This window comes from Dermacentor silvarum, chromosome 4, assembly GCF_013339745.2.
Source record: "Dermacentor silvarum isolate Dsil-2018 chromosome 4, BIME_Dsil_1.4, whole genome shotgun sequence".
NCBI classification, from domain to species: Eukaryota; Metazoa; Arthropoda; class Arachnida; order Ixodida; family Ixodidae; genus Dermacentor; species Dermacentor silvarum.
Genome location: NC_051157.2, coordinates 176,582,310 through 176,609,299, shown reverse-complemented (window position 1 = coordinate 176,609,299; position 26,990 = coordinate 176,582,310). Strand labels below are relative to the sequence as shown.

The following is a 26,990-nucleotide window of genomic DNA, read 5'->3' as shown; positions in this document are numbered from 1 at the left end:
GCGCCAACGCCGAGTTTTGCGCCTCCGCTTCGCCGCGCCATAGCGCGAGAACTCAACGACGTTTTGCCTGAACACCACCAGCACGTTCCGGCGGCTGCACCTCACAGCTACGCTGAAGTCATGGCCAGACCCCGACAGATCCCGACGGCTGTACCACTCACTCATCTACGCGGAAGTCGTCACCCAGCCCCAACAACTCCCTCAACGGGGCCCTCTCACCTACGCCTCGACCACAACCTGCCATGCAATCACAAGCCGCCCCGTCCATCCCGTCCTCCCACATGGATGGGACCTGTCGCAGCGACTCGGTGGCGTACAGCGGACAATCGGCCGATATGTTTTGCGTGCGGCTACGCAGGCCATGTCGCACGCCACTGTAGTCGCGTGCAGTCACCTAGCGCTACACCATATGCGCCAAGTCGTATGGTGGATTCACCGCGCCCATATTACGATGATGAACCTCGTGCTGCGTCACCACCATTCCGCCGGTCTGCCACCATCCGCCGCTCACATTCTGCACGTCGACGCTCCCCATCACCAATGCGGCCTCGTCCCGAAGCTCGGGAAGAGGAAAACTAGTCGTCGCAGTCCATGAGGCAAGGGCTGCGATGCCGTCGAAACGCGAAAGTCCTCAACGTGGCCCGACCAATGTGAGTTGAAGTGTTAGTTGACGGTGTGCGCATATATGCCCTCGTAGACACCGGAGCCGCTGTATCAGTTATGGACTCAAAGCTTTGTCGCTTCCTTCGAAAGGTCACGACCCCCATTGCTGGATTCTCCCTCCGCACAGCAGGGGCACAGCGTATTGACCCGATAGCGGCGTGCACCGCTCGTGTTCTCATCGAGGACGTTGTATACGCCGTCGAATTAATTGTGATTTCATCGTGCTCCCACGAAGTTATCCTGGGGTGGGACTTCCTTGCCCGCCACAATGCCGTCATTCATTGCGCACGGGCCAAACTAGAACTGTCGCCGATGTCAGATATGACGCTTGCCGATAATGCTTCTTGTGTGAACAAACTACTCGTCAGGCACGACACCAACATGCCTCCCAACTCGTCAGTGATTGTCGCTATGCATTGCAGCAGCCTCTCCGACGCCGTCGCACTACTTTCTCCATCCGGCCGCATTTATAATCGAAAAGGTCTGCTGCTACCTTTTGCGACAGTGAACGTGAAACAGGGCTCTACTGCTATTTTCGTCTGTAACCCCTTGCCATACCCTGTGATGCTGCTTCAAGGCGAATGTCTTGGCTATGTGGAAGCGATCGACGCCGTACAAATTACGGATGCTCCCGAAGACACGTCCTTAGCCAGTTACAGCACGCTCGGTTCTATCTTAAGTCCGACCCTTTACCCACAGCCACAGATGTGTTCGATTCATCTATTGTCAATGGTCTCACCCCAGCTCAGCGTTCTCAGCTCCTGCGCATCTTAGAAGAATTTCGTTCTTTTGATGTTGGGCAACCTTCCCTGGGCCGGACGTCTGCTGTCACGCATCATATTGACACTGGCTCCCAATCGCCATTGTGGCAACGCCCATATCGCGTCTCTGCCGCAGAACGTCGTGTGATTAGTGAGCAAGTCGACGAAATGCTTCACCGCGAAGTAATCCGACCCTCAAACAGTCCTTGGGCATCTCCCGTCGTCCTTGTTACGAAAAAAGATGGCTCTGTACGGTTCTGTGTAGACTATCGGCGCCTCAACAAGATCACTCGCAAAGATGTATACCCGCTACCGCGAATTGATGACGCTATCGATAGCCTACAAGGAGCTGAATTATTTTCATCTCTAGATTTACGCTCCGGCTATTGGCAAGTGCCCATGGCTGACGCCGATAGGCCGAAGACAGCCTTTGTCACACCCGAAGGCTTATACGAATTTAACGTCATGCCGTTTGGACTTTGTAATGCGCCAGCAACCTTCGAACGCATGATAGACACAGTTCTGCGCGGCTTGAAGTGGCACACATGTTTATGTTACCTAGACGACGTGGTTGTTTTTGCCCATGACTTCACCACTCACCTTCAACGCCTCCGGCGTGTTTTGACGTGCCTAACAAACGCTGGCCTACAACTGAACCTAAAGAAGTGCCGATTTGCAGCGCGGCAGCTCACGATATTGGGTTACGTCGTCTCGAAGGATGGAATCCTCCCCGATCCAGCCAAACTTCGTGCCGTCGCCGAATTCCCGAAACCGACGTCCGTCAAAGAACTGCGCAGTTTCGTGGGCTTATGTTCCTACTTCAGGCACTTCATTCGTAATTTCGCCGCCGTCATATCGCCCCTGACGAAGCTCCTTGGAAGCAACGGACCCCTCCATTCGTGGTCACCCGAGTGCGACGAAGCGTTCGCAAAGCTCCCTCGTTTGCTGACGTCTCCCCCCATTTTGCGTCACTACGACCCAACGGCACCTATTGAGGTACACACGGATGCCAGCGGTGTAGCGCAACGAAAACAAGGCTTTCCTGAATGTGTTGTGGCATATGCAAGCCGTACGCTTACTAAGGCCGAGACCAATTACACCGTCACGGAAAAAGAATGCCTGGCGATCATCTGGGCGCTTACTAAGTTCCGGCCCTATCTGTATGGTCGCCAATTTGATGTCGTCACAGACCACCATGCATTATGCTGGCTGTCGTCATTGAAGGATCCCTCAGGCCGTCTCGCCCGCTGGGCACTTCGATTGCAGGATTACGATATCCGCGTACTTTACCGCAACGGACGCCAGCATGCTGACGCTGACGCCCTCTCACGTTCTCCCTTGCCTGACGACAATGCCTGCTGCTCACTATCCCAGCTTGACGTTTCTTCCATCGACATTGGGACCATCGCTTCCGAGCAGCGCAAGGACCCCTGGATTGCCTCCATCATAGACTTCCTTGCTGATCCGTCATCGCAGCCAACCACTCGTGCATTGCGCCGTCAAGCTCGCCATTTCTCCATTCGCGATGACCTGCTTCACCGACGCAATTACACCTCTGATGGACGCCAGTGGTTATTAGTAGTACCTCGAAGCCTCCGTTCGGAAATCTGCGCATCGTTCCACTCTGATCCACAGTGTGCACACTCGGGACTTTTCAAAACTTACCAGCGCATCCGACAACGCTACTACTGGCGAGGAATGTATCACTACGTTCAGAAGTTCGTTCGCTCATGCCCCGACTGCCAGCGCCGGAAATCTTCACCCCAGCTCTCGCCAGCTGGTCCGCAGCCTCTACCCTGCCCTAACCGGCCGTTCGGTCGTGTTGGAATCGATCTGTATGGACCACTTCCTTTGACATCAGCTAGTAACCGCTGGGCCATTGTTGCAGTCGATCACCTCACACGATACGCCGAAACGGCTGCCCTTCCGGCAGCAACAGCGCGCGACGTTGCCACATTCCTGCTTCGCCGATTCATTCTGCGGCATGGTCCACCTGAAGAACTGCTCAGCGATCGCGGACGCGTCTTCCTGTCGGAGGTAGTTGAAGCCATCCTCAAAGAGTACCACGTTGTTCATCGCACAACTACGGCGTACCACCCTCAAACGAATGGCCTCACGAAACCCTTCAACCGTACGCTCGGTGATATGCTTTCAATGTACGTCGCCTCCGACCACACGAACTGGGACGCCATCCAACCCTACGTAACCTACGCGTATAACACCGCTACGCAGACCACCACTGGTTTTTCACCATATTTCTTACTGTATGGTCGGCACCCTTCGCACACCATCTACACAATTCTGCCGTATCGGCCGGATGCATCCGAGTTCGTGCCTATCTCTGCCACTGTCAGACATGCAGAAGAGTGCCGCAACCTCGCTCGGGCATTTACTACCGAAGATCAAGAGCGCCAGAGGAGCACTCGCAGTGACGCCACTTTCACGCTCACCTTCCATCCGGGAGAGCTCGTGTGGCTCTTAGTCCCTTTGACTGTCCCTGGCCTCTCATCAAAACTGGTTCCGAAATATGAAGGCCCTTATCGTGTCATCGAACGCGCATCTCCTGTGAACTATGTAATAGAACCAGTCGAGCCATCTTCAGACATGCGCCGCCGTGGACGAGACATTGTCCATGTCGACCGTCTAAAGCCTTACTACGACCCGCTCATTGTGACGAACTGTTAGGTCGCCGGACGGCTCCCTTATCGCTCCCGGGGGTGATTGTAGCGAAGAAGAGACGCTAGTGGGTTCAACGCTACTGGATCAAAACGCTAGTGGGTCGAGCGCTCTTGATCGGCAACGGCTCTCGTGCTTGAAAGCTGTTACTGCGCTGACCGTTTACGTTGCGCTGCTCCAAGCTCTGCCGAATAAACACCTTTAGAATATATACACGCGGTATTCACGGTTACCCGATTGATCCCCCGGTGCTTTGCCCACTCATCATAATTCACTTGGTGGATATGCGGGGATTTTTTCAATGTGGCTATCTTCGCAGCAAATCCCTTGTTTTTATCGAGCCAAATCATTCATGTCTGGCGCAAGTTTTAGGTATCGTTCTCGCTGCAGCTTATCGTACGTTGGTTCCAGGTTGATTGGATATTTTGCCAGCTAGCAATTCTCTTTTAGCTCTACGTTTGGTGTTATCGTTTAAGGCTTATTTAAGGCTGGTGATTTTCCCAAGAAGCGCTTCCACTGTTTTCAGTATTGTGTAATTTGAATGTAAAGAATATATGTTCAAGCCCATGGCTTTCTTGGTTTCTTGAATATTCTGTTTTCCCCGCCAGAAAAGCGACACCGGCTCTGTAAAGAGGGTCACTTCGCTCCACCCACGCACCACTGTCTGTTCTACCAAGCACAAGACGCATTTTGAGTCTTGCGTTGCTGGGGTGGTTTCTTCAATTCTGCTATCCTGTGGGGAAAATAGTCGCTGCCTTAATGAAAGTGTAGAAGAACTTTATGACAATGTGCATAGAGAAATACAGGGACAGATAAGAATTAACTGCCGCGATTGTGGATGAACGCCTACTTTTGATCAGTGTGAAGTGCTGAAAAAGCACCGATCACAACTTAAGCGAGAAGACATTGAAGACGATTTCATAGCAAAGGCTGGCAGCCCGTGTGTTAGCGCCCCATTTGTGCGCCTACCTTCACAGGAAGTACAATTTCTTGATCAGTTATACCGTGCATGAAAGAATTGCACGTGTTCTGTGACTAACGATACTGCGGTCCTCTCTCGATGTAAAAATTTGTGACGTGGTTTGACGATATTGTCTGATGCTTTCTTGTGGCTGTGTATTTCGTGCGATCAGCCAATAAAACCAATTGGAAGTCTGTTCCTTCTTTTGCCCGGCTTGTTGCGCTGTACCAGGTGGACTATGTGTCCTGCGTCGGAACATCCCGCTGTGTGCAAATAATTTTCAAAGGCGACTCTCTCGTCTCGCACGTCAAGGTAGGCTACTTTGGACAACCCGTGCGACCATTTATCCCAAGGCCACTCCAATGCCGCAAGTGTACCAGGATGCTACACGTGACCGCCGTGTGCGAGAACACGAGAGTTTGTTCGTGCTGCGCCTAGCCCCAGGCTGCAGACTCCTGTACAGCCACGGTTCTCAAATGCACCATTGCCTTGGGTCCCATGACGCTTCCTCAAAAGGCTGTCCAAAAATGAAGAAGGAAAAGGTGGTATTGAAGAAGATGGCGACATACCGTTCCTCTCGTCGGGAAGGGTGTTGCGGCCGATGCCTCTCTGAATAGTACGCCATATCCGCCAACACCTCCTCCTCTGCCCCTAGGCCTCGAGGAATCCAACCTAAATCTGTCAACAAGGGTATTGCGGAGAACAATACAGCTTCGTCTGCACTACTAAAGCCACAGCTGAAGCCAGAGCCACAACTGAAATCACAGCCGAAGTCACAGTCGATGCCACAGCCGGAGCCACTTTAAGTGATACAGCGCATTGCTTTAGAGTGCACAGCGGGGCTCATGACAAATTGCCCTAAGAGCACCGGCAAGTGGTTGTGATGCTCCGTTCTCTGGTGAATACTTTTCGAATGCTCCTGAATATGCTGCATACACCGTCAGCGCTAAGTGCTGATGCAAGCGCTGAATGTTCTCAATTCAGTTCTTGCAAGCCTTGAATAAGCACCATGGCGCATTGACAGCCTTCTATTCCCACTGAAGTCCAAAAGGCCGAGGTTTACTTTAATGATATGCTTGCCACGTGCTCCTGACGACCACTGCCCCCTTGGTCATCCCAGGTGACTTCAACGCGCATCACTAGCTGTAGGGAAGCGCCAAAATTGGCTTCAGACAGCAGAATAATGGCAGCCCAATGTATCGGCAGGGCACTTGTTAGGACTTCTTTTAGATTTCAAGGGGCTTTGCTGGCACGCAGTGTAGCATGCACACAGGCTGTTCACTCGCTATTTTTCATCTTTATAATCCCCTTTCCCTTCCCTCAGTGCTAGGGTAGCCTACTGGGCGCTCGTCTGGTTGACCTCCCTGCCTTTCTTCTCTTTCCTTTCTCTCTCTCCCTCTCTCTACAATCACTTTCCTTATTGAAGTGATTGCTGCTGCAGAGCATGCATGAATATTGAAGTATTGTGATACCTGTGCAACGCAAAAAATGGAGCAAGTTCCTTAGGTGATATTGTCCACTTCTTTACAGCTACTGTTCTTTTGATGGCTCACTTTCGTCGCAGGACCTCGTTATTAGAACGAGCAAGGAGCATCAGCATCACGGTTTTTCAATCTCATGGATCGCAGGGTTTGTTCGCGATGGGCGAGGTGGACGGGTTCGTGTCGGCGGCATCGTTTCAAGACTTGGACGAGGCGGGCTTCCGGGAGTGCCCCGTCGAGAACCCCCGAGACAAAGTTCTCGCAGTCGTCTACACTTCTGGCACCACGGGGCTTCCGAAAGGCGTCGAGCTCAATCAGTACTGCTTCGTGGTCAACTATTGTGTATGCAAGTACGTTGCGACTGCACGCGCATGGTGAATGTTTACTCGAAAGTATCAGGTCAGCGTTCCTTCCAAGTACAAGAAAATCCTCTCATATAAGTATTGGTGCTCCTACATTAAAATATAGAGAAAATAAAGATGTCCGGGATGTTGTGAGGCACAAAGTTATAAAAGTGTGGGGTAATTAGGCACATAGCCAAAATTTAGCAAATTATGTTCACGGTATTTTAGCACCACGGGATAATCAGTAATGCTTCGTGTCAAAAATGGTCGATTGTATCAAAATAGACTTGTTAGGAGTAGGCGTTGCGTTGTGTAGATAGCGTGCGTGCGTGCTTGCGTGCATGCGTGCCCGTTAATTGAGATTCTTGGGGTTGGACTATGATTTTTCAGCCGTAAAAGCACCTAGGCACGCAACTTGACTAAATATGTTCCATGTGCAAACTACTAGGCCTATCGCGAGGAGATTTCTCTGGACATAAACGGGCGTAACCGCATTAGCTTCAGAAACGTAGGGGCACTGGTGGCACGTACTAAACTTTTAATTTGCTGTCGTATCTTTGGCGTTTCTGCAGGAGTCAGAATAATTTTGGAAATTTCTTACGCAAGCGCCTGCACTCAATTGGGGGTATCTTCACAGTTAGACTCAGGGGTCTAAAGCAGCGTTCGTTGTAGAGCTAATTTGATAGCGTTAATTATAAGCGTTGGCACGTTCAGCGCTATCGGCGGCAGAACATCAGCTGTGGCTCGGTCCTGAAAGCAGTACCACTGAGCACGCGGCTCGGCGACTGCAAAGAACTCCATCAGGAATCAGAAACGTTTTTTCGCCGGGAGAGCGCTCCTGCCGCCCTAGCGCCGCGATCTTAATATCTGGAAGTCTCATTCGCCATACTTCGGTGCTGCTGTTAGCGATCTCCACAAACGTTCGTTGTGCAAACGCCTGTCATGGTAAAAAAAAACTATGCACAATGAATTCGCAATAATCGTGTAGCACTGACATGAATCCTTCTTTTGCTCTTGCAAAGCCCCGCGGCACGTTCCTCTTCCAACGGAGGAAAAAAGGGGGGGGGGGGGGACGTTCTACTCCGGCAGCTGCAGCGTATGGCGCGACCGCGCGAACGCTCTCTTGAACACGATCTGTGATGCGGACAGTGTAAGCGTCCGACGCTCCGACGGCTGATAGCATCGTGTGCGCTATAGCACACATACGCTTTCGCGTCACCCACGTTCACGACATTTTAGAAGTGTTCTCGCTGCACGTGGTGAGGTGTTGGCTTTACACGTGTTCTTAACACATCTTCTGAGCGGGAAGTACAAAGGCTATACATCGACGCGGCACTGTGCCGCCCTTGGCTGCACCAACAACCTGTGAACGAGGAAGCTGCTCATGCAAGAGCCCTGCGATAGACGTTAATGGAGACACAAGAAACTTTTGTTTATGTGAAATGCATTCGCTGTGCACACAAGGTTAGTGCGGCGCCTGAGATATGACACTATAGGATCTTGGCTTTAAATAGAAAAGAGTTCGTGTCCAGAAAGCTTGCTTAGATGGGTATTAGTTTGGTTGTCGTAAACTACACGTGATAGTGTGTGTCTTGCCTTCCTGGGCGGCGGGGCTGCGATACAAGCTTAACAGCGCTATATAAGACCTTTCAGCGGTCTTTGTTTTGGGCATGCTCAGTTCACATTCCGAACAGAAAGCCCACGGAGTTCAACCCTTACTCAAAAGTGCGTTTTCCATACGTAATAAAGGTAAGCAGAAAGTTTCCCGATGCACGTGTCGACTTCGTAACTTGCGCATCAGTTGTTCCGTTACGGCAAATAAACGAGACTACACGGAACTTGACGGTTATTGTGTCCTGTGTTTATCATGCACATGAATCAACCGCATTGCAGTGCTTGAGACTGCAAAAACAGAAAGCAGCATATGACGAGCGTGTACAGAAATAGCAATGGGCGCGCGTAAATTCCTCCCTTGATATTATTGTTATTTCTTTTCCGCGCAATGTGTGGGTGCTTTAACGGCTAGAATTGTGCGATGCTTACACTGAACCACACGAGAAAGATGTCGAGCTGTTGCTAACAGAGTTGGTACCACCTTCAACGATGTCGCACATGGATACACAAATTATTCTGTATTCTGTATTGACTACGACGGCGAAAATAAAAATTTAAGGACGCTTACGCTTCGCCTGTAAGAGTGGAACGCGATAGCATTATCACATTTTTCTTTTGAGTAGGCTTCACTGCAACACACAACGTCGGAAAGCCAGCTTACAAAGACCAAGCTTAGACTGATCCCTGTAAAGACGGCTTCACTTTTAAACACAAATGCATTGCTGTGAAGACATGTTTACAAGAGCAATTTAAGCCGTCTTATATCAAAATGTGAAGGCCCAAGGACCGTTCTTCATTATTATGTAAAGGGCTTTATTAGAGTTCGGAGCAGCGCAGCGGCGACAGTCAAAACGAGACACGGCTTTCAAGCGCGAGCGCCGTTGCCGAGCAAAAGCGCTGGACCCACTAGCGTCTGGGCCCACTATGAGCCGGAGCCACTAGCGTCTCTCTTCGCTACAATTACCCCGAGAGTGATAAGGCAGCTGTCCGGAGACCTAACAGCTCGTCAGGATGACAGGATCGTAGTATGGCTTGAGGCGGTCGACATGGACAATGTCTCGTCCAAGGCGGCGCTGGTCCGAAGACGGGTCAACTGGTTCGATTACATAATTCACGGGAGATGCGCGTTCGACGACGCAGGTAAGCGCCTTCATACTTCGGGAGTAGTTTCGAAGAGAGGCCAGGGGCGGTGTACGGGACAGAGAGCTACACAAGCGCGCCAGGAAGGAAGGTGACCGCGGAAGTGGAGTCGCCGTGAGTGCTCTTCTGCCGCTCTTGGTCGTTGAAAGGCACGTGCAAGGTGGCGGCATTCTTCAGCATGCCTTGCTGTGGCAGAAATAGGCGAGCCCTCGGATGCATCTGGCCGGTAAGGTAAATTTGTCTCGGTGGTATGCGACGGTTGCCGACCTTACAGCAAGAAAAATGGCGAAAAGCCAGTGGTGCTCCGAGTAGCGGTGTTGTACGCGTAGGTGATGGAGGGCAGAATGGCGTCCCAGTTCGTGTGGTCGGCGGTGACTTACGTTGAAAGTATGTCGCCGAGCGTGCGGTTGAAGCGTTTTTTGAGGCCATTAGTTTGGGGTGGTACGCCGTAGTTGTGCGATGAATAACGTGGCACTCTTTAAAATTGCTTCGACCACTTCAGACAGGAAGACACGTCCGCAATCAGTGAGTAATTCCTGGGGTGGATCATGCCGCAGGATGAATCGGCGAAGCAGGAATGAGGCAACATCGCGCGCTGTAGCTACTGGGAGAGCGGCGGTTTCGGCGTATCGTGTGAGGTGATCTACGGCTGCAATGGCCCAGCGGTTACCAGCTGACGTCAATGGAAGTGGCCCATACAAATCAATTCCAACGCGCCCGAACGGCCGGTTAGGGCAGGGTAGAGGCTGCAGACCAGCCGGGGAGAGCTGGGGTGAAGATTTCCGGCGCTGGCAGTCGGAGCATGAGCAAACGAACTTTTCAACGTAGTTGTACATTCCTCACCAGTAGTAGCGTTGTCGGAGGCACTGGTAGGTTTTGAAAACTTCCGAGTGTGCGCACTGTGGATCGGCGTGAATGGATGCGCAGATTTTCGAGTGCAGACTGCGAGGAACTGCTAACAACCACTGGCGGCCGTCTGCGGCATAACTGCGTCGGTGAAGCAGGTTGTCGCGAACCGCGAAATGACGATCCTGACGACGCAACGTGTGAGTGGTTGACTGCGGTGATGGGTAAGCAAGCAAGTCTATAAGTATAATCGAAGCAATCCACGGGTCCTTGCGCTGCTCGGAAGCGATAGTCTCAAGGTCGATTGTAGAAACAGCTGGCTGGGATAGTGAGCAGCAGGTATTGTCGTCAGGCAAAGGAGAGCGTGATAGGGCGTCGGCATCAGAATGTTGGCGTCCGTTGCGGTACAGCACGCGGATATCGTAGTCCTGCAGGCGAAGTGCCCAGCGGGCAAAACGTCCTGAAGGATCCTTCAACGATGACAGCCAACATAGTGCATGGTGGTCCGTGACGACATCAAATGGGCGACCATACAAGTAAGGCCGGAACTTAGTAAGAGCCCAGATGATCGCCAGAAATTCTTTTTCCGTGACAGAGTAATTGGTCTCGGCTTTCGTAAGGGTGCGACTGGCATAGGCCACGACATATTCAGGAAAGCCAGGTTTGCGCTGCGCAAGGACAGCGCCGAGGCCAACACCACTGGCATCTGTGTGTACCTCTGTAGGGGCCGTCGGGTCGTAGTGGCGCAAAATTGGGGGAGTCAGCAAACGACGGAGATGTGCGAACGCTTCCTCGCACTCTGACGACCAGGAATGAAGGGGTCCGTTGCTTCCAAGGAACTTCGCCAGAGGTGATATGACGGCGGCGAAATTTCGAATGAAGCGTCGGAAGTAGAAACACAAACCTACAAAACTTCGCAGTTTTTTTATGGATCTAGGTTTAGGTAATCCAGCGACGGCACGAAGCTTCGCTGGATCGGGGAGAATTCCAACCTTGGGAACGACGTAACCCCGTATCGTCAGCTGCCACGCTGCAAATCGGCACTTCATTAAATTTAGTTGTAGGCCAGCGTTTCTCAAACACATCAAAACATCCCGGAGGCGTTGAAGGTGCGTGGAGAAGTCCGGAGCAAAAACAACGACGTCTTCAAGGTAGCACAAGCACGTGTGCCATTTCAAGCCACGCAGAACGGCCGGTTAGGGCAGGGTAGAGGCTGCCGACCAGCTGGCGATAGCTGGGGTGAAGATTTCCGGCGCTGGCAGTCGAGGCATGAGCGAAGAAACTTTTGAACGTAGTTGTACATTCCTCGCCAGTAGTAGCGTTGTCGGAGGCGCTCAAAAGTTGCTGGCGCATTACAAAGTCCAAACGGCATGACGTTAAATTCGTATAAGCCATCGGGCGTGACAGAGGCTGTCTTCGGTCGATCGTCATCTGCCACAGGTACTTGCCAATACCCGGAGCGCAGATCGAGAGATGAAGAAAAGAACACCGCATATCCACGAAGTGAATGATGAGTGGGCGAAGCACCAGGGGATCATTAGGGTAACCGTGAATCCCCCGTACATTGCCCACTCGAACATGCAAATGAGTGACAACACAAGTGTACAGTATATACAATGTTGTTTTATTGGTCGTATACGGTGTTGAGGTGCTGACTTCGTTTTCCCTTCATTAATACTGCCTTGTGATCATCGCAGCAGCACGGCGACGCCGGCAACGGACCCAGAGGCAGCGAGAGCGCGGGAAGCGGCGGCAAAACGCCGGAAGCGTTCTCTACCTGAGGTTTGTGGCACCGATGCTCGATTAAAGCGCGAGCTTTGCGAGCCCTCAGCTCCGGGTCCGCATGCCGGCGTTGCCGTGCTACTGCAGCTTTGCGAGCCCTCAGCTCCGGGTCCGCATGCCAGCGTTGCCGTGCTACTTGCAGCTTCGCGAGCCCTCAGCTCCAGGTCCGCATGCCGGCGTTGCCGTGCCACTGCAGCTTCGCGAGCCCTCAGCTCCGGGTCCTCTTGCCAGCGTTGCCGTTTTGCTGCAGCTTCGCGATCCCTCAGCTGCGGGTCCGCTTGCCGGCATTGCCGTACTTCTGCAGCTTCGCGAGCCCTCAGCTCCGGGTCCGCATGCCGGCGTTGCCGTGCTACTGCAGCTTCGCGATCCCTCAGCTGCGGGTCCGCTTGCCGGTGTTGCCGTACTTCTGCAGCTTCGCGAGCCCTCAGCTCCGGGTCCGCATGCCGGCGTTGCCGTGCTACTGCAGCTTCGCGATCCCTCAGCTGCGGGTCCGCTTGCCGGCGTTGCCGTGCTACTGCAGCTCCGCGATCCCTCAGCTGCGGGTCCGCTTGCCGGCGTTGCCTACTTCTGCAGCTTTGCGAGCCCTCAGCTCCCGGTCCGCATGCCGGCGTTGCCGTGCTACTGCAGCTTCGCGAGCCCTCAGCTCCGGGTCCTCTTGCCAGCGTTGCCGTTTTGCTGCAGCTTCCCGCACCCTAGAATCCGGGTCCGCTTGTTGTCTGCGTCGCCGTGCTGCAGTAGCTTTGCGAGCCCTCTACTCCGCTTGCAGATGAGCTGCCACTCTCGCCTTTTCATCCATGGCTGAAGAGAGAAAAAGAGCGCGCGTCGGAAACGAGCGCTTATATAGCCCTTGTGCACCGCAGCGCCCCTTGTGGAGTCCATGCAACCCAGAGCTATGGACGACGAGGGAGGGACAAGGCTCGGCGCTAAGGTGCTTCGCCCCTAAAACATCCTACTCCTTGTAGGCTGGCTATAGCGTCGTCGATTCGCGGAAGCGGGTAAACGTCCTTACGAGTGATCTTGTTGAGGCGCCGATAGTCTACACAGAACCGTACAGAACCGTCTTTCTTCGTAACAAGGACGACGGGAGATGCCCATGGACTGTGGGAAGGTCGGATCACTTCGCGGCTGAACATATCGGCCACTTGTTCATTAATCACGCGACATTCTGTAGCCGATACACGATATGGGCGTTGCCGCAATGGCGATTCGGAGCCAGTATCGATGTAGTGCGTAACAGTGAACGTCCGGCCCAGGGAAGGTTGCCCAACGTCGAAAGAAGTACGAAATTCTTGTAAGATGCACAGATGCTGTGATAGCTGGCGCGGTGTAAGGTCATCGGCAATAGAAGAATCGAACACATCTATGGGCAATGGGTCAGCCGTAGAAATCGAGCCGAACGTACTGCAACGGGTACAGTATGTGTCTTCGGGAACGTTCGTAATTTGTACTTCTTCGATAGCTTCGACACTGCCCAGACATTTTCCTCGGAGTATCAGCACAGGGTACGGGAACGGAGGACAAATATAGCACTCGAGCCCTGTGTGATGTTCACCGTCGCAAAACGTAGCAGTAGACCTTTTCCTGTGGAAAATCGGCCAGACGGAGAAAGTAGTGCGACGGCATCGGAGAGGCTGCTGTAGTACTTAGAGACAACCACTGACGAGTTGGGAGGAACGGTGGTGTCGTGTCTGACGAGCAGTTTGTTCGGAAGAGAAGCATCGTCGGCGAGTGCCAAATCTGAGAGCGGCGACAGTTCTAGTTCGGCCCGTGCGCAATGTATGACGGCATTGTGGCGGGAGAGAAAATCCCAGCCGAGCATAACGTCATGGGAGCACGACGAAATTACAATAAGTTCAATGGCGTACACAACGTGCTCAATGACAACACGAGCTGTGCACGCCGCTAACGGGTGAATACGCCGTGCGCCGACTGTGCGAAGGGACAGTCCAGTATGGGGCATCGTGACTTGCCGAATCAAGCGACAAAGTTTTGCGTCCATAACTGACACGGCGGCTCCGGTGTCCACGAGTGCAGATGTGTGAACACCATGAACAAACACGTCTATCACATTCGTCGGGCTACCCTGAGGACATTCGAGTTTCGCTGGCGTCGCAGCCCTTGCCTCGTGGACTGCGACGATTATGTTTCCTCCTCCCGAGTTGCGGGACGGGGCCGCATCGGTAATAGCGAGCGTCGGCGTGGAGAAGGTGAGCGGCGGTTATTGGGCGTTGGGCGGAACGTCGGTGACGATGCCGAAGGGTCGTCGTAAACCGACCATACGACTTGGCGCATACGTTGTAGCACTAGGTGACTGCAAGCGATAACAGTACCGTGCGACGTGACCTGCGTAGCCGCACTCAGAACAGATAGGCCGGTTGTCAGATGTACGCCACCGATTCGCTGTGGTGGGCCCCGTCCACGTAGGAGGACGCGTTGTGCGGCGTGGCTGGTGATACGGTTGCATGGCGGGCTGTGGTCGGGGCATAGTCAAGACGTCGGCTTAAGTGAGAGGCCCATCTTGAGGGAAGTGGTGGGGCCTGGCGGCGACTTCCGCGTAGCCGAGTGGTGTAGCTGGAGAGATCCGTTGGGGCCTGGCGACGACTTCAGCGTAGCGGAGAGGTGCGGCCATAGGAACATGTTGATGGCACTCAGGAAAAATCTCGTTGAGCTCGTGCGCGATGGCGCGGCGGAGTGGGGGCTCAAAACTTGATGTTGGCTGTTGTACCGGTGGCGATTGGGCAAAGGCCATCAAGGAGAGCTGGCGTGCAATTTCCTCGCGCACGAAAGCCTTCATTTCTGCCATCAACGCTGACTGATCAGAAATGGTCATCAAGCCAGCGAGGTGTTCGTCGCGCGATGTACGGCGATGGGTCAATGACCGCTGCCTGCGTAGCTCCTCGTAACTTTGGCACAGTGTAATTATCTATGCCACCGTGCGAGAATTTTTGGCAAGCAGCATGCTGAAGGCATCGTCTTCTATGCCTTTCATAACATTCTTGATCTTATCAGACTCCGACATGGTCACGTTGACTTTCCTGCATAAGTCCAGGATGTCTTCGATGTAACTTGTGATGGATTCACCTACTTGCTGAGCTCGTTCCCGCAAACGCTGTTCGGCGTGCAGCTTACGCACAGCAGGGCGACCAAAAACATCGACGAAAGACGTCTTGAAGTCTGACCACGTCGGAAAATTCGTTTCATGGTGGTTGTACCAAAAGGTGGCCACACCCGCGAGGTAGAAGAGCACGTTGCCGAGCTTAGCTGCTTCGTCCCATTTATTGTGGGCGCTTAGCCACTCGTAGGTCGTAAGCCAATCCTCAACGTCGTTGTCATCTGCGCCTGTGAAGATAGCAGGGCCCCTGTGGCGAGGCACACCAGAGCACGGTGCCGGTGCAGGGGGAGGCACTTGCTGGGAGGCTTCTTCAGGCATGGTCGACGGTACGCAGCGGGATCGAAATTCCAGGTTGCAGGTTTCGAGGGCGCAGCACGCTCCACCAATCGTAAAGGGCTTTATTAGAGTTCTGAGCAGCGCTGCGGCGACAGTCAAAACGAGACATGGCTTTCAAGCACGAGCGCCGTTGCCGATCAAATGCGCTGAACCCACTAGCGTCTGGTCCCACTAGAGGCGGAGCCACTAGCGTCTCTCTTCGCTACACTTATATTAATTGTTTGCTGTTGCTCCGAGGCGCGCGCGTGTTCTAAATTTATAAAGGCTAGGTTTCGGACATTCCCCCCAATGTTTCCTAGAACAAAAGTACAGCGAAACACCATCAGAATTAGCGGACGCTTAAGCTTCGATTTTACGAGTGGAAGGCGATAGCATTAAAAAATCTCTGGCTGCTTATCAGGCTTTTTTCTCGTATATTCAAATTACCATGCGACGCTATCCACGCCTGTAGGTTGTGGTTAAGTCGTACTTTACGATTTTTCTGACGGATTTTACTTCGAGAAATTCAATTTTTTTTCACTAACGCCTTGCGTCACGCGGAGGGCCTGTGTGGTCGGGGTGGTTCGGGATGATGTGGTTCGGCATGATTATTTCCACCATACGCCGATGCTTAACGCCGCCGCCAGATTTTCTGCGACACGGGACCCTTAACGCTGCCGCGTTAATGAACCCCCTGTACCTACTGACAGCGCACGCGATATAAAATGCAGCAGCATATCGTGCACACTACATTGGCCCACTAATTGGTCATGTTGCTTGGTGTGTCCGTGGTCAGTGTGAAATGCTGATCATACTTGCTTAGTGTCGAAGTCTTACGTGAACAAATAGCAGCTAGAGCTTTACCTGTGACTACGTGCAGCTTAAGGAACATATAAAAAAAACTTCATTGTATTCATATTGGTCATGGTATGCTAAAATCACACTGCGATCGAGATGACAAAACAGGGTAAAAATGCAGCACAATGTATGGCGGTAGCGTACGGCACCAATATGATACTCGTGTTTAAAAAAAACTAAATAAAAAACTAACAAAAAGTTATAGAGTACTAGATGTCGCCTATTATCTTTCATACAGTGCCTCATGTCATAAAAAAAACGTGTGTATTAAGGTTGATCTCGAAGAAAAGAAAGCTTGGCCAACTGAGCGATGCTGCTACTGCAGTGAAGCAGATGAGGCCGCAGGGTGCTCCCGCTAAATCATCTCTGCGGTATATTTGTGTTGTCTGAAATGGGATCTCAATTAAAGAAGACACTTACTGGCATTCAGTGATGACAAGATGGCTGCCGAGTTTTCGGATAAAGCCACTGTAGGCGACTGATAACGGTAAACGCGCTGTGGCTCGCTGCCGCCCGCGCTGTTCCCGCAGTCCCCCTCACCATTATCATCATCACCATAGAAATAACATTGTGGCCCCTACAGGCAGTGGACATTCAGCTCTATAGGTGCCACTTCGGATGGCCTTCCCATCCACCACTGTATACTAAATACCGAAATTAATCAGTGTGTTTCTGTTAGTATCTACGGCAATGATAGTAACGCACCAGCTAGCTCATGCGTGTCGCACGTCAGCATGATAGCAGATGCACGAGTCATTAGAGAGTGTACACATGGCCAGAAATACGGCACGTCCGACGCACGCGATGCCTAGCGCCCTTTCTCGGCCGGCGTCCACTCGAAGCTGCGTAACTGAATGGGCACCACAGTTTAAAAAATTGAATCTTCCTATAGAACGAATTTATTAAGGCAAGAAAACCAACGTGACAAAGTGATGACGTCACGTTCCTGGCATTAGACCTGTTGCGGCTCGCACTGTGAAATTACGCGGTGAACAACTGCGGCGACGGGAGGACGCCGTGGCCCACAGCCAAAAACTTGAATGCCCAATTCAAAAATTAAGTTGAACCACGTTCAAAACCGACCTGTCCCACTCCCAAAATCAACTCCATAGCCAGCAAAATTGACTGTGCCCAATATGAAAATTGGGTTCACCCAAGTTCAAACCCGATCTAGCCTATTCTAAAATTCACTTGGCCCACCCTCAAAATGAACTTTTGACCTAATTCGAGTGATTACGTCATATGACGGAGTAACGTGACTAAGTCAGAAGCTTAAGTTGCAAGGTCACATAACCAAGTGATGGCGTCATGTGGCAATGTCAGGTGACATGGACGTCGAAATAGTATAAACTTTGATATAGCTGACACACCCAGAATGCTTTCGCATTCAATGCACGTAAAGAGACTTAAGTGCCTCTGTGACTATATTATATTAGAATTTCAGTTATACACTTAGGTACATCTTGGGGAAATTTAGGCTCTGTGGTAATAAAAGTAGTTTTATGGGCCTTGTCATTATCTCATTGGGCCACCCATTCAAGCTAAAAAATGCTCATGAACTGAGAGTGTTAGTTATATTTCTACAGGGGCTGAAGATTACAAAACAATATTATCAAATTTGCTTATTTCGTGCATAAAATCTAAATTGACAAGTTTGTTTTCTGGAGGTATTAAATTCGTTATCTTCCGTGCCCATTCATACTCAGTGTATAAAAGACGCTGATGTCCGACATCTGTTGGGATGATATCCTAACGGCTTCTATCCTGTTCCCGAAGCAACCACCAGGGCGTCATGCAGGCGCGCTCCAGGGCGCGCTCGAGTTGAGCGCTGTCAACTATTACGAAGGTTGCACAGTGACAATTTGTTAGTCAAGGTATCAAATATACTAAGCGCAATAATTTTTGCACCAATTTTTTTTTACTTCAGTTAGTTTCATGCGCATCTTTGCAGACAGTGCTTCGTAAGTGCAGTCGCTCGTGCGTTGTGAAATCATCCTTTGTGCACTACACGGGATCTGCTCTCATTGCTCGCAGAGCGGGCATGCTTTACGACACTACGGACGTGGTACTTGCCTCAGCACCCATCACGCACGTGTCAGGACTGCTGTGGACACCGCTGTCCGTGCTGAATGGAGCGACGTGCATTTTGACACCGCCACTTCTAAGACTCCAGGACCTGGCCCCTGTCGTCAAGAAACACGGAGTACGATTGACTATATCATCTCGTTTGTCGAAGGCTTTGTTAATTATGTTACCGGTATTTGGACCTCTTTTACCTCTAGTCATGTTGGTCATGTATTTCCATGAGGAATTAATTGACGAGGAGGACAGGTGCAGGAAAAGCTTATACACAAGGGGATGTTGTACAAGTATTTAAGATAAGTTCGCGAAGCTGGGCACTAAAGCATTATCTACGCATTACTTCGTACTCAATTAGTACGATGCTAATTGTGGTCCTTTTATGCTCTTCTGTCATATGTCTTCATCGCGCTGCAGCTTCAGTACGTCAACACCTAATGTATAAGAAGAGAGAGTGGCGCATTCGAAATTCCTAACCTATGCTGTTGCGTCACTTTCATATTTTTTAGCTTTTCTTATGCCCTATAAATCATGACATGACTGCAATTGCGAGACCGGCGCCGAGCAGTTTCGTCAGCCCTCTTCAGAAGACCCCACAAGATCACAGCAGTCACCTTAAGTTGCTCTAATTTGGCCACCCGTTTGCCGCCACCGCCGCCAACACTACCCTCTCTCTGCGCGGCGATGGTTCGTTTTGTGGTTCATGGAGGCTGTTGCCGCAATCAGTTTCATATGCACGAACTGTCTATGACCGGCGGAGCGCAGCACGCATTTCATTTCGTTCGGCTGTCACTACTGCAGTTGTGCTTCCAACGTTGGTTATAAGTCATTTTGCACTGCTAAGCAAGGGGTCAGTCGGCAGATCAAATCCCGGCTGCGGCGGCCGTATTTCAATGGGGACGAAATGCTAAAATGCCCGTGTTCCGTGCACTGGGGCACGCTAAAGATCTACTGATGGTCAAAGTTAATCCGTAGTCCCCCACTACGGCGGGCTCCATAATAAAATCATGGTTTTGGCTCGTAAAGCCCCATAGTTCATTTAGTTACAAATATGTACTACTGTTGCTGTACTACTATTACGCTCCTGCGCATGTGTAGAACCGATCTGCAACGTTGGAAGGAGAATTCCAGTGGCGACAGCGCAACGAAAGGATAGGTGGGCGAGATTTCGCCGGTCAGTGATGGTTTCTGCATACGAATATCTGATTGCCGCAACAGCCGTCATGAACTACAAAAAGCAACCATAAATAAAAGGAAATCGTTATTATTTCTTAGAGGCCTGTCACGTCTTCTGGTGCTGTTAAACTGCGGTTTACTTATCGAACCCACAGTGCATCTTAGCTATTTCTTATCTTAGCTATTTAATTGCAAACAGGTAAACAGAACGTTAGCCCCGTATGGACGACCTTCATTTTAAGCCTTTTTCACATAGAATGAATGACTGATATAGAAACGACTGCATAATTTGTAGCACGTGTACTTTATGCTACCTTGTACTACAATACATGGTGACTATTTCAAGTGTTCGGGGAACAATAGCGATGCCTGCATTTTTTTATGGCGTGACATGCCTACCAAAGCTTATTTTAGGTACGCACGACCTACTGAGCAAGAACCTAAAAAGAAAACTAGAATTTACGCTACTTAATTTTTAATGCCTGAAATCAAAGTGCAGCAATTGTTGTAATAATTTTGCCAACACAGAAGATAATACACGCGAGCGTCAGTTTTTTAACCCGAGCGCTATGGTCCAAGACACGCGAACACGAGCTTACAAGCTGGGTCGTCAACCGCCGTGGTAAGGCTGTTTCACATGGTGCGATTTTCGCAGCTGCGATTTCCGTAGATGCGAAATTCGCAACGGCCGTTTCCCATGGTGCGATGTCAACAATGCGACTGATGCGACGCCCAGGGTTGCTTGCTGCCAGATTTTGTCGCACACGCCGCATAAATTCTTTTAATGTAATGAAAAAGACATGCACGTGATAATATAATTGACCTCTCTTTATTAGGACCAAGTAATACGTGCGTTTTGTAATTTAAAAACGCTTCAAAGTTTAATTTGTTTTGGAGTGCGCAACAGCGGTTTCTGAAGTTCAATACGAGGAGAAATGGCGGACGTACATAGCTGTTCGCAGGTGGTCGTTCAGCGCTGTGTGCTGTCTCGTGTGTGTTTTATGCCTGTGTCGTTCTTCCTGCGGTTCAACAAATTACAAGAGGACCTATCAACAAGCCCCTATAGATGTCATCGCATATGCATTATTCGGAATTCGGCTGCAGCGAAGTCGTCATGTCAACGCAGAGACTCTCGCGCTACCCGTGCTTAACGTCAGCTTCTGAAAAACGGATGTGTGTGTGTTGCTCGTAATTGCGCATAAGCGGTTCCTGCTCCTAGCAATATTTTTGCACCAAACTTAGCAGCAAGCACCAACCCAAAAGCTCACGTCTGCCCCTGAAGGAAGCCGCAAATGATCTGAACGTGCAATGGAATTACTGTTGTGAACGTTTATCTTAGCGCCAGCGTGGTTCCTCCGTCTCGGCGCGTGTGCTGTAATTATTCATACAAGTGCTCTCTGAATATTGCGAAAGGCGTAAAAGCCGACACCACATTTTTTGTAGGAGCTGCAGTCACTTGTGTACATAGTATCGTATCATTTTGACAGACATGGACGTCGTCTATTTTCTCGTCCTGTTTCTTGCGCTGTTAGTGTGATGTGAATCTGTATCAAGAAGCTTCGATTAATATGCTGCAGTACGCAGCGCAGCCGCGCATCCCCACGGCTAACATTAAAATACCTTGTTAGGAGTAGGTTTGTTTAATAACAAAATCGAACGCTAAAATTTTGTATTCATAGAGGCAAGTGTAAAGTAAGAAGCTACCGAAACTATCCGCTAATAGCATACATGTTTTTCTACCTGCTTGAGCACATTATCTTAAAAGAGGCTGAAAAACCCCAGATAACCAAAACATACGCAACTGGAGCAGGCACTATGGTTCCTTTCCTGGAAATGAGAGCCAGCATCCCAGTCTGTTAAGCTAGTCATGTACTTAACCTATATTAGACCAAAGTTAGAGCATGCTAACTGGAGCCATTTCAAACTAGGCTATCTGACCAAAATAAGAAAGTGCAAGGAAATTGTCAAGGTACAGTCTAATCTGGTATTCCCAAACCGATTGTATTAGGAAAACTTTATGCCTCCCTGAATTGCCTGCATTAACCCAATGCTGAAAACAGGGGAAGCTGATTCCCTTTCTTGCTGTTGAAAAGCTGCTAGAATCTCAATAACAGGCTACTTATGTACTGAGAGAAAGTTAGGGGCACTGAAAATATCTCTAATCTTTTGTATGAGCCTTCACCTTGAACGAAAATGGAATAAAAGTATTTGCTTTGCAAGCCTCTGAATCCAAACATTCTCAAAATTTTGAGGAGCCACTATAAATTTTTGAGATATAGACAATAAAAAGTGCGCCTAAGTACAAGTGCACACTCAACACACTTGAGTGGTTGAGTGGCCAGCTGCGAATGCAAAAGCGTCCATAGCTGCTACCTCGAGGTAACTGCTAGGTTGCACGTGTGTTTCTTCTATAGCCCATGTACCTGGGAAGGGGAATGGGTATACGTAGTCCTGTGCTTTTTCTTTTTTTTCAATAGGTGGTGACCAGCTGATTCCATCTGTTTATGTATTTATCATTTGTGTGCATCTTATGTGCATGTGTTTGTATCATGTTCTGATGGTTATACGTGCAGTGATGCAAGCATCTTTTTTTAATATATTGCACTACAGTCATTTATTCAACTTTGTGTTGAAATGTACAAAATGTGGCCACCCAGTAATGGCCAGGACAGCCAGCAGGATTGGCAAAAAATATGATGCAGATCCAATGCACTTGCTTGAATCGACATGTGGCGAAGCTTTCATGCAACGGTCAGTTAAACTCTAGAAAACTAACTGCGGTGTTTACAGTTGTCCTTATTTCACCCGATGCACCACGTATTCATAGGCAATGTTTGCTTATTCACCGCACAGGTCACATAATGTAATGTATGCATAGCACGGTGAACTCACTCAAACGACGGCTCACTAAGACTTCGAACTAACGATGAGTCTGAGTTAGTTTGAGCCTGACTGAGAGGAATTTTGGTGAATACGAGTAAGAGCAAGCTCAGTTGAGTAAACTTTTAGTGAATATTGTCATGTGGTAGTTAGGGAAAGCTCATCCGAGTATAATTTTAGTGAATATGAGTCAAAGCAAGCTCGGCAAGTAGATTTTTGGTGAATATGACTCGGTGCAAGCTTGCCTTAGTAGAAACTTTGTGAATATTAGTCAGATCAAGCTCGGCCGAGTATAATTTTGGTGAATATCAGTCAGAGCAAGCTCGGAGAAGTAGAATTTTAGTGAATATGACTCTGAGCAAACTCGACTGAGTAATGATGGGATATGGTTATACGAGTTTATGCAGTAATACATGTAAGTACAGACTCATTAGCAACATTTCCTCCATCTTCATGGGCAATACCTACGCCTCGTGATGATTCTGCACACTTTATGAGCTGTGGACGTGCAAGACACACCCACACTTGAAAAGATACTATCATTCACACGAACGAATGCAACCGGATGACTTCACTGCACAATTTTGATCTTCTTTTGTTTAAAGTATATCTACGAGTTATAAAAACCAGATGTCTGCCTGCTTTTCGAATTATTGCATGTGTTTTACAGGAAGTAGAGACAGAGACGTAAGAAAAGGCAAGGATGTTTATGGCTAAATAGTTTCTTAGAGTACTAAGTTATGTTACAACCAGCATAAACAAAAGTAATTCGATGCACTGAAGTAAGCGAAATGTGCAATCATGTTTTGATGTGAGGGTTAATACAGATGCAGTAAGGATACAAAGTCTGCAACACACTGAAGGTTTATTGGTTTTTCTTATTCAGGAGAAAAATGATGCATCAGAAAAATTTGAAAAAAACTTTAAATATGGCTTCGAAAACAAATTGGCAATACTGTTTATTTCCAGTCAAAGCGTTAAATATGCTATTGTAGAACATTCATTACGATATCATGTTTGCACGTTCGCTTTGCGTCTCGCAGCGGAAGTAACAGAACCTTGAAATGAGATAATTCATTGGAAAAAACGCGCATGAAAGCCCTAATCAACCGACTGAAACTAAATGGTCGCGCGTATAGCGTGACCTATTGACCATAGCATTTGTCCGTAGTTGCATATTCTTTAAATTGTTCCGTCCGTAAAAGCATACCGCGATAAAACTGTGGCGTTTTCGTATATCGCGAGTTGTCTCCAGAACCAGAAAATTGGGCCGACATCCGAAGGCCATGCCTTCCCGTGAGGGACACCTGCAGTATTTACCAACTCGCAGCGCGTGTGAATAACAGAAAACCACGCAAAATTACGTACTATCAGCACCCGAAGCCAACGTAAAAAACAGCGTCGCCAGATTAGCAACGTAGCGTGTCAACAAATGCATAGAAATTACAGAACTGAATCTGACCTTCGAGTTTTCATCTGCACTGTTCGCGTGTCGGTGCTGATGTTACGTGCCGATTGCGCAATCCAAGGGTCCACTCAATTAGTTTCACTGTTCGAGGCTTGTTGAGCCAATATTTATAGACAAAAAGGTATCTATAAACGTTGCGTTGAGCGACCGCCGCCATTTTCCAAAACAGACCGCGAAATACCTTTCGGCGCAATTTCGACGGAAAATCACGGCGATTGCTGCGACGTTGCGACGCTGCGACCAACCGGTTGGTCGCAGCCGAAAATCGCAGAATCGGCCCTGCGACTGGGATTTTCGTCGCATGCGACGGAAATCACCCTGCAAAATCGCACCATGTGAAACGGCCTGTAAGGTATAGTGGCTGTGTCGTTGCGCTGCGAATCCCCAGGTAGCGGGATCGAATTCCAGCTCCAGCGGCCACATTTCCATGGGGGCGAAATGCAGAAACGATCGCGTACTGTGCATTGGCTCCACGTTAAGGAACCTCAGGTGGTTCAGATTATTCTGATGTCTCCTACAATGGCGTGTGTTTTAATCGTAACATTGCTTGTGTGTAAGTGTAAAAGCTCAGAGAGAAACATGTAGCTGGCATCTTTTGAAAAAAAAAAAAGCTGCGTGATCTGATCTCAAACTCCTCCAGGCTGACAGTCGTAGCAGTGAAGACTTTAGACCCGTGTTCAGACTGCCACAGAGCCTTACTTCTCATATGTGGAAGATGTCTGGGCTTTTTTGTCGCATAGCTGACAAGATGTCTCAATGACGCACAGAGTGGCTCACATATTAAAGGGAATCGCAGACAATGCCTTCTTGCATGTCTCCACACGTCACAGTATTCGTACAATGTGTGCTTGCGCTTCTTTTGCACAGGCAAGGTGATTACAAGAATAGCCTTCTTGAATTGCTGGGCGAATAAGTGGTGCCGATGATGTCACTGTGGCGTCGCTGGTTTTAACTTTCATTATGTTTCACTCTCTTTCAAGGATCACTTTACCAGCAAAATTCAACCAGTAATACAAACGCGGCCTCGTAACGGCGTATTCCGGTGCCTTAACATACACCCAGCCAACAGCTATTAAGCGGTTGATTGTGAAGTGAAGGCCGAATGAAGCATTATGTGAGTCACGTGAAAATGCGATGCCGTTATTGCGAAATCCGACCGAGAACGAACGGTTCAGAGCGTGATTGTGCACAGAGGCTCCGGAGCGGTGCCAACTGCTCAGTGTATTGAAAGCAGCCTTTCGCTAGCTTTGTCTTTGCATTTTTAATGGATAAATTTTGTTTTACGTTTTGCATGACTTTTCCAGCAACACGTACCAAGGAACAGCCCTCAGAGGCAATGCCATATCTCTGCTGATTGCCCTCAGTGCCAACGACGATACATCAAGCTCGTCTCTTCGTGCTCGCAGGTGACGAGGGCGTTCTTCTTTCCCTCTCAACTTCGTGCCCTGTGCGACGAAATGCGACGCTCAGGGGAGCGGCTGGACACCATTCGTCGTGCGGGTGTCGCCGGCGCGCCCCTCACTCAAGCGACGTATGATGCCGCCTTCAATGTCTTCGGCGGTCTCCAGAGTCTGGTTAACGTCTACAGCCTCACCGAGTGCGGTGGCATCCTCTGCACACCGTCGACGGACGGCGTCACAGACTTAGGCTTTCCCGGCCCCATGACCGAACTTAAGGTGCGCGGAACTATGCGTGCCGTATATAGGTGGACAATTTCCGGCTATATTAAGTCTAACATCACAATCAAAGCAGAACGTTGATACAGCCATTATATAAGAGACACGTTTCAACGATATGAAAAGTTTCACAGCTTCTCTCATGACCGCTTTCAGGTACTTGAACTGCACTGTGTGCGCAGTATAGTAATGCAGATATCAAAGGTTTCTGTTTCCTGTCATTTCATTACTTGCTGCACTGCGACGGGCCTCTCCTGTTTGTTTGTACGCCCGCAAGTCTAAATTGAGAAAACACTGGTAAACCTTGCTGTCACACGGTGGGCTACGGGGGATTCATATTCGGTTGCACGAATGAAAACATTGACACAGAGATGAAATTACACGACACATTCGCTGTGTACCGGTGTTTTAATTGGGGCTATTGAATATGAGCGTGCACTAATTCCCTCGGTATTATTTATGACTTGCTGATCGGAGGGAAATCGCACGCGACATTGACCTACCTGACATGGGGGAAGCGAAACTACTCTCAAAATTCGTTGTACCACATTCAAGAATGTTTTCAAGATTTCCTTGGTTTAGTAAAATAGGTTCGTACATTTTATATACAGTTGTAGTTAACGCTACATACGCTACATACGCTAATACGGAATACGCTAGCGCAAGACAGGGGTAATTGGAGATCGCAGGGAGAGGCCTTCCTCCTGCAGTGGACATAAAATATCGGATGATGATGATGGTAGTTAACGCATAGCGTTTTGCTTCTGTGTTTGAGTCCGATAATATAATCGTGCGGCATTTCATGCTTGTACATTTCACTAACTCACCGACTTTAACATTTTTCCAAAATTATTAACGCCAACTGTTTGAATGTCCCATTCGCAACTGTATGTGTTATTTTTGTCTGTTTTCTTAAGACGTTAGTATGGGATTCTACGGCGTTTTCAGAAAATTCTTGCTGTTCCATTTTTGTCTGATTTTGTATGTTCTGTGTATTTCATCTTGCGGCGTTTTCTCTATTGCGTACCATATAAAACTCGTTCACCCTTCTTAGAAAAATTATTTTCAATCACTTCCTTTTCCGCCATTCAGTTTAACATTTCGGAAATGGCTCGTAAATCTTCCCCTGAAAAGTTGACAATCTGTTTGAAAGAGTAC

The 26,990-nt window shown here is 49.5% G+C and overlaps 1 protein-coding gene across 1 annotated transcript in view; it reads left to right on the top strand.

Annotated features, from left to right (window-relative positions):
• The window catches only part of LOC119450781 (uncharacterized), a 72,712-nt gene that overhangs the window by 26,821 nt on the left and 18,901 nt on the right, over positions 1-26,990 (top strand). Inside the window, exons 4-6 of the mRNA XM_037714285.2 lie at positions 6,690-6,892; positions 18,588-18,756; positions 25,563-25,832. Of these exons, the coding sequence (XP_037570213.1) occupies positions 6,690-6,892; positions 18,588-18,756; positions 25,563-25,832 (642 nt within the window). The remainder of the gene's footprint in view (positions 1-6,689; positions 6,893-18,587; positions 18,757-25,562; positions 25,833-26,990) is intronic.